General features: G+C 36.8%; 1 protein-coding gene across 2 annotated transcripts; it reads left to right on the forward strand.

The window, feature by feature from the left end:
- The first annotated feature begins 3,104 nt into the window (after window positions 1-3,104).
- LOC105048424 (mannose-6-phosphate isomerase 2) lies at window positions 3,105-13,664 on the forward strand. Of its 2 annotated transcripts, none has more exons than XM_019851934.2 (5): window positions 3,105-3,660; window positions 3,816-3,983; window positions 9,394-9,606; window positions 11,148-11,414; window positions 12,955-13,122. In XM_019851934.2, exons 1-5 carry the CDS (start codon window positions 3,346-3,348, stop codon window positions 12,976-12,978), a joined length of 987 nt encoding a protein of 328 aa, XP_019707493.1. In that variant the 5' UTR covers window positions 3,105-3,345; the 3' UTR covers window positions 12,979-13,122. The 2 variants fall into 2 exon arrangements, with proteins under 2 accessions (XP_019707493.1, XP_010926023.1); XM_010927721.4 differs by having other exon boundaries at window positions 3,109-3,660; window positions 12,945-13,664.
- Window positions 13,665-13,892: the final 228 nt, after the last annotated feature.

Consider the following 13,892-nt stretch of genomic DNA (forward strand, 5'->3'; position numbering starts at 1 on the left):
CAACTTTCTATGGTTATACAATATATATATATATATATATATATATATATATATATATATTATATTTCATATAATTTCTATAACATTTACTGTATGTATTCCACTCATCTCGGAAATGATTATTGACCTCCCTCTATAAATAAAGAAGTTAAGGGATCCTTAGGTAAGTCGATAACTCTCATTCTCTCTCATTCCTTTTTCTCTCTTCTACTAATTACTGAATTTCAATTGACTTGAGCATCGGATGTTTCTATTAGAAAAACTTCAATAAAGTGACTTTGTTTTAGATTATCGAGGAGCAATGAGAGCCATATCCTTAAGCCTAGGCAGTATATCGAGAGATTACCAATCTCATCACTATCATGGCCTTACCGACCTCAACATGACCTCGAAGTTCAACAGCAATAATATATAAAAATAAGTCTAATTATGAAAAATAAAACTAATTTTATGGTAAACAAATCTATATGCAAAAACTAAGTGCAAAATGGTTAATGTGGATGGGTTAAATGTCAGATGGCAATAAAAAAAAAGAAATATTCATACAAAAAAAAATTAAATGAAGAACTAGATAAGTTTTCTAAGATTAAAAAGAAGTCTTTGCCGTAGTAGTTTCAAAGCCTGTAGAGTGTTCAAAAGAGACTCTTCTTCATAGAAAAATTCATTTTTTCCCCACACAAACAATGCTCTAGAATAACATAGATGAACAAGAAACTCCTTTTCACCGAAAAGTACTCATTATTTGAATGCCCATAGAAAAATCTGACAAGATTCTTTTTTTTTTTTTCATTGGATATACTTGGTTTTAGATGTAATGGTTTGTCAACCCTAAACTAGAAATTTTTCTCATTGGCAGGAGAAATCTAGCTAGACATTAATGTTGTTTATGCTAGTTGTATGGGGGGTGATGCATCACTAAAAAGTAAGAAATCTAGCCAGATACCAGTATCATTTATGTTATATATGAAAAGGTGAGTGAGTTGGCATTGTTGGTTAATGGGAATATATTTTTTCCTCGCAAGTTGTGCTATCTAACTTAAATTATGATATTAGATGCATATTGGTCCTTATAATGTGATATAGGATATTGTCGGGAACATCATCATAGTACATAATGTTTGATTGTCAGACAAGATACAAATTAAATCAATGAGAACAATTATAATTGATGTATCATGTTGGACAACCATGCAAACTCTAGAAAAAAAGGCACGACTTCTTCCATCATCCATCCATCTATTTAATTTTTTAATGCCTATGTGGATCAATTTGGAAATAATTTGCTCAAAATATTAATTATTCTTAATATTCCTATATAGTGCTCATGGTTTGTTGTATTTACATACAATGTATCTATTCTCTATCCACTTCATTTTTATTTTGCTTGACAGTAGTGGAAATAATATATATTTTTTTTCACTTTTCATTTTTTCTAAAACATATTTTATGGAGTCACAATCTTGAAAAAAAAATAATATAAAAAAAGTTAATTAGATAGTAACTCAGCCATCTGTGCTTCTGCACCTGCTTCAAATTGGCAGCCATAAAAAGAGAAGTCCCGGTGCAGTCCATCCTTGTATTCTTTTTCTTTTTGGTACAAGTCCACCTTTGAATTCTTAACCACTGATACAAACATCTAAATCGAACCGGTGCCCCACGCTCAGGCTAATGTAAGAAATTTATGAAAGAAGACTAATAAAAGTTTGACATACTGTGAGGCCCAGTGGGGTAATGTCAACTTACCTAACTAATCGGAATCTGCTCACCTCCAGTTAGGATCTCAATTGTCCACCAAAGCCCGAACTCGAGACGGTAAGTACACGGAAGAGTAACCGGATTCCCGCGTTATCCCAGAATCTCCCATTTAAAACTATTAATCAAATACACACGAAGTGGATTACTGGACCACGCAGCTTACACCATAACCTCACGTCATGTAAAACGTGTGACACGTACCACACCAGACCACAGGTTCGAAACATGCGCTTCCACCCATCTCCATCGTACACCGTCCATTAACTACCATCTTCCGTGCCACAGCATCGCCCACCGATCGTCTCGAATCCGATGGTCGACGCATGGATTCTGGGCCGCACAACCGCGTTAACTTGAAGCACTGTTTCCGTAATTTCGCGCTCTTTCCGTAATTTCGACAAGTCAAGGACGACGGTGCTTCTCTTTTCGCACTAGATGCCAGGTTTCTTTAAAACAGGCGCCGGTCCGTTAGCCCAACCGCGTCGGAGCCGTTACGAAGACGACAAATAGCCGCCGCCGAATCCAGCATCCGGCTCCACTCCACATTACAATTGTATGGGTTTTTGCTTGATCATCCTTTACCTATTTTGTAACTTCAGAAACACTTTCTATTTTCTAAACACAATAATCGCACTTTGTAAAAGCATCCAAGTAGATCCCTGCAATTTGTCCGATTTGTTTCATATGCGTTCCTCTTGGAACCTTGTTGACAATGTTATCTTTATTATTTACCAGTTCTATTGGCTATTGAAAACTTAATTGGCTCAAATAGTTATTTTAAGACTTCAACGTCGGTGATGAGATGATGGGTGTTGGAGCTTTGGAGAAACAAGGAGATGAAGATGATTCACAAAGAAGATGCTGATCAATAGAGATGATGGTTTTATATGCTGGAAAAAGAGGAGAAAAAGAGACAAAAAAAGATGCTAATGCATGTCCAGAGCGCTAGACAAAAATTAAAGGATGAAATAAGAAAAAAATATCTTATAAAGAAAAGATGATAGTGGAATATTATGTTGATCGGTAGAGCATAACATGTTAGAAAGGAAAAAAATGACGAAGAAAGTTAAGTGGGCGAGATAACCTCGGAAAGAAAAAAATTGGCCAACTTTTTATTGAACTTGATCCAACCAATTTAGAACAAAAATTAATAAAATATTTTTTTTAAAAAATAAAGAGATTGATAATGCACTGGTAATTTGTTAACAATAAAATATTTTAAATATTTTAATCTATCAAATGGCCAGGATCTCTTTTAACTTTATACAATAATATTAAAGTGTACCCTTGTTGCGGTTACGGGAAATACAAGCAGGAGCATGCAAAAAGGCCCAGAATGGGACACGGCTGGGCCTTAGGGCCGAGCCGCGCCACGGTGAGGATGGCGATCGGATCGATGTCCTCTATACCGGCTTTTCAGTCGGTCTCACCTCGCAATTCCCTCGACGATCGCGGCTTTTAAAAACCTCGGAGACGAGTTCTCATGGCGGACCACCGAAAGTCTTTCTCCTTCCCCTTCTGGTTCACATTCTCTTCCTCTCCTCGTCGCTCTCTTGTTGTAGGGTTTTGGACTCTGTGGTCGAGTAGGGGATGGAGATGGAGGTGTCGAGGCCGCTAAGTCTGAGATGCTCGGTCCAAAAGTACGATTGGGGGAAGTTAGGTAAGGACTCGAAGGTCGCGAGGCTTTTCTCGCGGAACTCGGAGGCGGAGATCGAGCCGGAGCGGCCCTACGCCGAGTTCTGGATGGGGACTCACGAGTCCGGGCCTTCGTTCTTGGTTCGGGGCGAGTCGGGGAGCCCTGACTCGAAGCCGGTGTCCCTCAGAAAGTGGATTCTGGACAACCCTGGCTATCTTGGAGAGAAGGTCGTGCACAGATGGGGGAGTGAACTCCCCTTCCTGTTCAAGGTTGCTCGCTTACTCTGGCTTTCTCTTTCTTTTGGTGCTTCATGTGTTTGTTGTCCAAGTTGATAATTATTGTCGTGTTCTGTTCTTTGCTGTAGTTTCCTTTTTTGGTTTTCGTATGTGATGTTGGTTGAGGTTTCAATTGGCTGTTGCGGTAGGTATTATCGGTGGCGAAGGCTTTGTCGATACAAGCACACCCAGACAAGGAATTGGCGAGGGTGCTGCACAGGATGCAGCCGAGTATATATAAGGATCCTAATCAGAAGCCAGAGATGGCGATTGCTCTCACCGATTTCAGGGCCCTGTGTGGGTTTGTCAGCATTGAGGTATATCGTATGGTTCTTTTGCATTATTGAAGCTTAAAATTGCTGGATCAACTTCTGTTGAAGCCATCATGAATTAGTCACATAAACTTTCTTTCTGAAAATTGAGCCCTTTCGCTACTTTGATATGATTATATTAGTTTTCAAGAAAGTTGTGACTGATGCATCTTTGCCTAATGCAGTTGAGTTTTCTCTCATCTTTTGTTACTCTTCTATAATATTACAACAGTGTCAAAGAATGCGATAATCAAAGATTTATGTTTGAACCTACTTAAATGATGAATTTGAATTTGTTGATTTCAGGTTATCTAGATGATCGGTATTGAAATAGTTATCTGAGTAAATCTGTAGTATAAGATATCTGTAAAGTTATACAAAATGCAAATGTTGTAAAAGTTATTTTTTTCCCTAGAAATAACTGTTAGAAAACTTATAGGTTATGTTGCATGTGTTGAAGTTGACACAAAAGTTCTCTAGGATGCAGTACTTAATACTTATCAATGTTGCTAAATATAGACTGATATGCCATTGTTGCATTTACCACTACCTTCATTTCTTCTATGGCCTTCTCTTTTCTAAGGTAAAACTTCAGTTGGGTAAGCTTGAATTTGTGTTTTATGTGGTGATTCTCGCTACTCATGGATCACCATCTAGATGGTGGCCCCTTTGTACACTATGTGATAGACACTTAAGCTTTAGGCAAGCTGGAGTGTTGACATGTTTGAAGACTTCAGCACAGTGGGGCATGGCAGGACTTCAGGAGACTCTATGGCATTTGGAAAATGGAGTGCCTTTCTTACATTGGTTAGAAGCGTTGGCACTTGACATTGCTTGTCGTAGGTTCCTGCCTAAGGACATCATACTGCAGTTGATGACACTTTAGGCACAATGTGGCATGACACAAGACTCCATGGCACTTAGAAAATGGGTGCCTTTCTTACATCAGCTATAAGTGTGTGCACTTGCCACTGGTTTTAAGTACCATGTAGTATACTTTTAGTATTCTATAGTTGCTTGACTTTTTCCCATTTTAGCCTTCCTTCAGTTTTTATATATCCCGTTATGTTTTGTCAACAAAGAATTTCAAAATATTTAGTCATATTTTTATATCTCCATGCTTTTGATACTTCCCTTCTTGATATCCTTTTGGACATGCCTTTTGATCTTCAGAAAATTACTGCATTATGTGCCAGTATCTTGAACACTTAAAATGTAATGATTCTTGTTTATATAATCCTTGACATGATTGCATTTGCATATGAGATGTTGGAATATAGTTACTTGTGTTTTCCCTTGCAATTATGAGAAAGTGCATATTTGACCTGAAATCAGTCTTTGTTGTTTCAACATACTCAAACTTTGACTGAGATCTAAATAATGGTGTGCATGTGCTTGTTACCCACTTTGGTTGAGAAGATATTTGCTTCAAAACTCAAGGCTTTCAAAACCATGGTACAGATTTGTACTGTAGGTGGCTTGTATGTATACACAGTTTGGTAGGCATGGTCAATATTTTGTGTTGATATGAGTCAATATGTATTGGTTAATATGAGCCATGCTAACAGTACTTGAATACTTGTTGGAAACCCATATGAAAAACTAAGCCCCGCAACCTTGTTTGCTTTCTTATTCCTCTATCTTCTTATGGTAACTATTTTCTTTATAATCAAGATTTTAAATCCCGTAGGATGGGGCTGTTTCGATTTTTCTATGGAATAGGATGCGCCGCCGTCCTCCTCCGTCCCAATACTTAGGACAGAGGATGTCCCAAGTTATTCCAATTGAAATGCTGGGACGCTAATGGGACAGCTCGGTCCCGACACATGGGATGGTACCCTGTCCTATTGTTCCACAGAACGTCCTGTTAGGATCTGAATCCTTGCTTATAACTATTATTTACTATGTTATTCAGTATTGCTTATGTCATTGCTGGTTGTGTGTGTGGATGAGGGGTTGTTCTGATCTGTTGTATAGGAGCAAGCACTTCTCCCCCCACTAATTTTCATCCCTGTTGAAATTTCAGCTTTAATTGGCATCTTCATCTGGATATTTGAATTCTGTATCACTTTCTTCTCAACCATTGCATTATCTATTGGGTGAATATCAATCTATCTATTGTTTGACTAACTAGGCCATTGTCATTTGGTGTCCTGTTAATGAACTGTCATTCTTCATTGTCGTCATCGTGTGACCAATTAATGGATCACTTTTAGGCATGTGGAAAATGCATCTCATCGTCAAGTTCATCAGATCCACTATAGAAGATGTGATTTTTTGCAGTTAACTGATAAGGAAAAGTTATCCAGGAGATATTGGTTGTTTTAAGGGAATTTTTTGTATTATATTCTTTAAGATGGATGTCTTTTTATTTTTGGGGGCAGGCATTTGTAGACAATAACCTAGGTGATCTAGGGGTTGATAGTTATTTATATTCAAGATTTGTAACATGGATGTGAGTGCCTTTTGCCCCTGTTCCTTTAAAGGAATTTTGACTTTAAGCTAGCTTTTTGTTGAGCTGATTATCAGGAGCTTGTCACCCAACTAAAGATTACAGAATCAAAGAATCAATTTCATTTGATGGAAACTGATGAAATTAAACCTAAAATAAGCAGGTATCTTTGTTATCTGATTCCCCATTTTAATTGCTTGTAGGATCCTCCTTTAAATTACTTGCAGGCTTCTAACTTTTTTTATTAGGTTTGAACTACCTCCATGCAGGGATTTTAGGTCTAACCTCAACTTCTTTTATCCATTGGATCTTTTTTTAGTAAGTATTGTTAACACATTTTATAAGAAAGGATTGTAATAATATGAACATATGTTCTAGGGTATATACAAACTTCTTGTTTTAGTGGGATGCAGGCATCGTATAACAGGTTGGTCTGTATTTATGTTTGGTGTGTTGGTACCTTTGTTGTATTTTTTGCCAGTTTAAAGATGACCATAAGTGACAAATGGGAGGCCAAGAGGCCACATAACACCTAGTCTCTAGGTGGTTGCCTAGAGGTTAAGGCCTTGCAAAATGAGAAATTATTAAACAAATAAATAAAAAAAGAAGTCAAATATACAATTATGTTCCAACAATTAAACCATCTACATGCCAATAAGATGCAGTGAATGAATGGTAATTATTATCTTGACAAATTCCAACAGTAATTTATAAATCAGTCTCATCATCTATAGTTAAACATGATGCAAAATTTTAAGGTAGGTGGCCTGTTCGCCAAGGAGGTTGTCTTTCGAAACATTGACTAATATGGACCTTAATTTTGAAATGGGTGATTGAAATGAAACATGGACCTGTATTTTTATATATGGGGCGTTGACATTTGACTAGGCATTTCATGGCACAGTATGATGCATACTGAGCTGTCCACGGACCAGCATTGATGTGACATGCTATAATTAAATGTAGTTTGGTTGCCTGGAGATGTCCTGACGTAATCCAGGTGGTGGTGCACCAAGAATTTGTGGATTTCATGATTTATCTTGTCTTTAATGTAGTTTGGTTTGAAATAGTTTTCTTTGATAAGGATTTGGTTTACCTGTATTATTATCTTGCCAAGCCATTGAATGTCAATTGCAGGTTCTGTCCTTGGCTTAACCAACTTGTCTTTCATGGAGTCCCCACTTCCTTTATTCTCAGTATTTCCCCATTAGTTCATTTCAGCTTGGCCATCTGCATCATGCTAGACTTCCTATATCCCTGTCCCTTCTCTGCTTCCTTGACATCTAAAATGTAAGTTGGACCTCTTTGCTTTCTCTACTAGCATGTTTTCAATGAGTGCCATAACATCTTTCTGCATGTATTATAATATCCATATAATCGCATCGCAACTGAATCACAGGTTTTTTGATTCTCATCATTCATAAGTGGCTCGCTTATGTATCAATTGACCACATAATTTGCCTTTTTCATTGCACTTCCATGCTTATCTATATCTGACTTCACCAACTAGCATGTCTGTTTGTGATCTCTCTTCTCATCTTGCATCATCTGTGACACGTGCCTGTTCTACTTTGCAATCACCATTTCAGAGGATATTTGTGCTATTAGCATTGTGGCTTAAGTCTCCTTGAAATGGTTGGATAGCACTCATAGCATCATGTCTTGTTACTTTATGCCTTTTGTAATGGTCAATACTGTGCTTTGTTGGTTCCTTTTGGGGAGTATTCGGCTCATTTTCAGGCTTGCCTTTTTATTGGTTAACACTTATCACCTTGTCTTCATGGCTGTGTCCTCAAACCTCATCTTGGTTCATCATGCAAACTGAACACCTTGAGTACACCAGATGAAGCTACTTCATGTCTGTCTCTATGCTACATTTTCTATGCTTTTCCTCTATTGTTTAAGTTTTTAGTGCATTTGCCACCTTTAGTTTGATGGTGGGAAAGTGATTAGATTGATCGCATGGTAGCTTCTTGACTCTTGAGCATGTACCCCTCTCTCTTGAGGAGGTTTTTAGTGTATTTACCAACTCTAGTTATGGTGGGAAAGCAATTAGATTGATTACATAACAGCCTCTTTACTTTTAACCTTGTATTCATTACAACATATGCAAGTTCAGTGCCTTGTTCACTGATGTGTATCTTTTCTTTTTGCCTGAGTTTTTCCCCATATGAGGGAATGATCTTCTAAGCTTGATGTGTGGATGATATCTTGTTTTGCTTGAAACTTTATAAACTAGTCTTTAATCATTTCTTGTTATAATAAATTTTTGATAGCTCTACCTTTATCAAGATATCTGCATGCTAATTGGTCTTTCCTTCTTTTCACTTTCATGCAACGAAGAGCCACCATCCTATGCAACAGTATTGTTGCAATTTTTATTTTGACTAGAACAAGAATGAAGTTCTATTCAAAGTGAAATAACTGAGTGATATAACTAACACCAAATCATATGACATTTTAGATGTCTTTTTTTTTTTAAAAAAAATGAAATATGTATTCATAGCCTGCCCTTGTGCCAGATCTCTGGCATTTTTTAATCTTGTACTGCCACTTTGTAGGCATTTTTGGAGTAATTTTGTTGTTGATGTGTCTCTAATATTTTTCATCATGTCTCTTCACCATGCTAAGTACAGTTTCATATATGGTGTCTGCCACCTCTATGGGAAGGCACTTAAGCACGTTCATCTTGTTCTTGGAAACAATCTTGTTTTCTTTCACCCCTTTCCTATTTTCTACAGAGACCTGACATTTTATGATTAGAAACTGTTAGCTTTTACCTACGTTGCTTATCAATGGTTATTGATGTCATGTGGCACCATTTAATTTCTTAGAAAGAGATATATTTATACAGTAGTTTGTAAGAGGGGAACATTTTGTATAAAACAAGTAATTTTGGTCTATCTGATAAGCTAAAGAAAAAGCAACAAACAGTTTGACTTATGGATCACTATGACTGTGCAGTTGCTTAAGGATGTGCTTGCAGGTGTACCAGAGATTGTAGAGCTGGTTGGTGATGAGGATGCAAGCAAGGTTCTGAATATTAAAGAGCAAGATGGATACATGGAAGTAAAATCTATTCTGCGATCAATCTTCACTAAGGTTATCTCTGCAAGTAAAGAGGCAGTTTCTGAATTGCTGTCCAAACTAAAATGCCGCTTGAATGAGGAGCATAAGGTACTAAGAATTACTGAATCATATGGAATGTGTAGTTGCTGGTTATTATTTGTTTCTTCGAAATTCCATATCTGTATAACTGTTTCAGTTAACGTCATTTTGGTAATTGATAAATTACCTTCTGGTCAAGTAAATCTTCATTATGCTTCAAAAAATTCTCTCTCACTTCATGATAAGTTCGTAAATCTTTTCCTTTTTTTTACCTTGGTTTAGAACAAAATTTAGAAAGCTGTCTCCGTGCTATCTTAAGCTCCCCATTTGACTAGAATACGAGGTTCAAGCTTAAATGTGAAATTTGATATGCTGTTAAAAAAATGGACCTTATTCTGCTATTTGTACCCATTATTGGCATACTATGTCAAAATGTTTGCATGATCTGCTTGAATCTTCTAAAATTAGGTTTTGGAATTTAATATTTATTCATAGCCTATCATATCAGTTAGATTTTTAATTATTTACCAATATATGAGTCCATAAGAATAGTTCTATAAGCATGAGTCAGCACATTACTAACTTTTCCAGCCACCTGTATCATCAGTGACATTTTTCAATTTTTGATTCCCTGTCTGTGGCCTTGTAGCACTGCTGGACCTTATTTTTAATAGAAAAGAAACCTAGATCTTTCTTAAAAAGGAATTTCCAGATTTAAAATTTAGCTTAACTGCAAGACTTTTTGATTGGATGTACTTCTATATGCATAGAAGTTTCCAGAAAATCTACTATTTGGTGGAAGATATTTGATTAGTTGAATGAAAACATTAGCAGGCGGAGTTTGCTGCAATTCCCTGACTTTGTTCCCGTTTAATTCTTGGAGAGCACATTATTGGTTTGTAAACAAATATTTAACAACATACTGAGTTTTGCACGTGCTGGCTTCTAAGAAAAGGCTACTGGTAATCTGATATATATATTTTTTCCTCTGATAGGAGCATCTGGAAATTGGTTTTAATGGATAGTTTTAGAATGCTAACTTTTGATGATTCTTGATATTTAGAAAGGCTGCTTCCTGTTTCCTCTGATAACTCTGCATCTTACATGTGCAATTCTGCAATATCTCAAGGTCCTTTTTTTAACTATTATTATCATCTTAGACCACTCTGTCCTAGCAGCTAGTGCACAATCCTGCAATATCTCAAGGTCCATTTTTTTAACTATTATTATTAACGTAGACCACTCTGTTCTAGCAGCTATTTGATTTGCATTGTTATGCTGAGTGCTGTGATATAATAACCTGCATTTGTTGAATAGATGGGAAGTACGGCATATGCCTAATATCGCATATGATATAGAAGTTAAAAAAGTGCTTATTTTTCATTCTCGACTGTTTATCTAGCATGGGAATCCAAGTGTAGAGTTACATATGACATTTTTTTAAACATTTTGTTTAAGATTATAAAAATCATCAAAGTATCTTCTGCCTAGTAAGTCGATGCAATGACATTTAGTTCTGATGGAAGATTTGGAATCCAATTATTTGTGGTTTCCAGTTTTTTAGTTTGTCATTGTATTTACTGATGTTACTAGCCTGTCATGTGGATCAGATTAGGATGTTGACAGAAAAGGAACAGCTAGTATTACTGTTAGAGAAGCAGTATCCAGCTGATGTTGGAGTTATATCAGTCTTTTTCTTTAATTATGTGAAGCTTAGTCCTGGTGAAGCGCTGTATATTGGTGCAAATGAACCCCACGCATATATTTCTGGTGACTGTATTGAATGCATGGCTACATCAGATAATGTTGTGCGAGCTGGGCTGACTCCCAAGTACAGAGACGTGCAGACTCTTTGTTCTATGCTGACATATAAACAGGTTTGTATTCCTTATCATCTTTCCTTGGTGTAAAACTTTTTCCTTTTTTCATGCATTAGTTTTCTTCATTGACGAGCAATTCTAGCTCAATTTTTATATAAAGCGTGTTGGTTGCATATTATCTTTCATTCCACAATAAAGAACATTCTTGTGAAATATTAGAATATTTTGCTGAAATTCATAGCTGATACTTCTGGTGGACAACACAACAGTAAACGTGTGGTAGCAATTATAGCCTTGTTTGTTTAGTAAATCTATCACATTCTTCCACCATCTTCATTTGAGTATTTATTATTGCTGACATTGTTCCATTGACAAATATCTTGGTTCAACAATACATATTCCATTCAACATCTTATCTTTCTTTTGAATCCCAATATCATGCTTTATTTTAAACTCTAGATGTAATGACGAAATGAATAAAAATTGATAACTTTATATAATTCACTATTTTCATTTATTTGGGTGCTCTCTAGGTTGTTTAATACCTGTAAGTTTCCGTGCTTTACTTGCTTTCATATTCATCCTTGATTTAGGTACCTATGAGTCAGCTTTACTATTCATTAGCATCTATTGATGTCCTGAGTTTGAAGGTTTTAAGTTTATTTGTGTGGTCATTGTTGGTTTGTCCTAGTGACTCTATGGGAGTAGACACCTCTTCTTAATTATTGATGGTCTTGGGGTCTGCGACCCTGTATGCAGATATATCAATGTGTTGATGTATTGGTCATCTTGCATGTGGCTTTTCTGCACTCTTGTCTCATTAGTTGGTTTGTTACCCTCTGATGGTGTAGTCAAAGTTGCATGTATTGTTTCTCATCATGCTTGGATGTCTTCATTGGGGGCTTTACCGCACTTTGCAGTGTTGGTTCTCTGTCATATCTCAGACGGTGGGAAACAATGAAGGTGTCTTGAATAGGTCTGTATTGGTGCCAAGACGAGGTAGCTCTTTGACTCTAATTCTTGTGTATTAGGAATCTAACGTGTATTGCTGGGTAATACACTATTTATTTTTTGTGTTTGCTGTTCTCTTCTGGTTGGACTAGCATAACTTTAGCATAGTGGAACATCAGCACTTATCCTATAAATTTGCCTGATGGCCTGAAGTGCATTTTGATCTGCATCTCTTTCGTCGTTACCCTGTGATGTTTGATTAGTTACTTTTTGTTAATGTTGCTAGCTGTCATTACTAGTTGCAAGGTGTCAAATGGTTTGGGATAAAATCGTAAACTTCATGAAGCACTAGGTTTGCACATCTTTTATATTGCTTTACAAGGATGATGACTTGTATCTGCACATAGTAATTTTGTGCCTCTAATCAATTCTGTATGTAAGTTCAAAATTTCCTTTTTTAACTTATGAACGGTTATAACTTTTGGTCATGATATTTCCCCTCGATACACATGCATTTGCACATCAATATTTATGTGTATACAGATGCGCGTGCACACACATAGAGTCTTTTTTCCACAGGCAGGTTTTCCTGTATTTTTCCTATTCATGAATCTCTGAAACGTGAAACTTGGGCAGGGCTTTCCAGAAATTTTGCGAGGGACTCCCTTAAATCATTACATTTCAAGGTATACACCCCCATTTGATGAATTTGAAGTTGATCACTGCTTGCTTCCACCACAAGAGTCTGTGGTGTTCCCTGCCATTCCAGGCCCATCTATTTTTGTTGTTGTGGATGGGGAGGGAAGAATGCGGATGGGTTCTGCAATTGATGAAGAAATGGTCGCAGAGGGCCATGTATACTTTGTGCCTGCGCATAGTGAGATTGCGCTAACTGCTGCTCCTGCTGGACCATTGCAACTATATAGAGCTGGAGTGAACAGCAGAGTTCTTTGATTAGTAACTGTCGAACATATATTACTGCAGTTCTCAAATAATAGAGACAGTTCTTTGATTAGCAATCATCAAAGATTTATTATTGTAGTATTCAAATAAATAAAGATGGCCCATTCCATGAGACTCCCTACCACTATCTGGGAAGGTTTAAATGTATGCTGTCTTACCTGTGTATGCAAAGAGGCTGTTTCCGTGCTCCCAATCGACGACACCCGAGTCACAATGCAGCAAACTTGCCGTGGTGCCAAGGCTCGGCCACTCATGTAGTTCTCAAATAAATATGGCAAAATTATATGGCCATTATCCTTTTTTTTGGTGGACCTTATCCATGTTTATGGACGGTATGAGATGTAGTATGATACACGTATAGTTCAATGAAATCAGCTACATGACCTTTTTGTACTTGTTTGTGACGTACTTGCACACATACCCGTGAAGTATTAGTTGGTTCACTTTGTGTCAGCTGTAGGAGTCTTGCATCGGTGATTGGTTATTCAGTCAATTCTCAAAATAATCGGATGTGATTCAAGAAACCAGAATATTTAGTTGGAATCAGTTTGCTCGTATAATTCCTATTTTTGAACGTAAGTCTGTTGTAAATGGAGGAAAAATAAGGGTTATAAATGAATA

This window comes from Elaeis guineensis, chromosome 7, assembly GCF_000442705.2.
Source record: "Elaeis guineensis isolate ETL-2024a chromosome 7, EG11, whole genome shotgun sequence".
NCBI classification, from domain to species: domain Eukaryota; kingdom Viridiplantae; phylum Streptophyta; class Magnoliopsida; order Arecales; family Arecaceae; genus Elaeis; species Elaeis guineensis.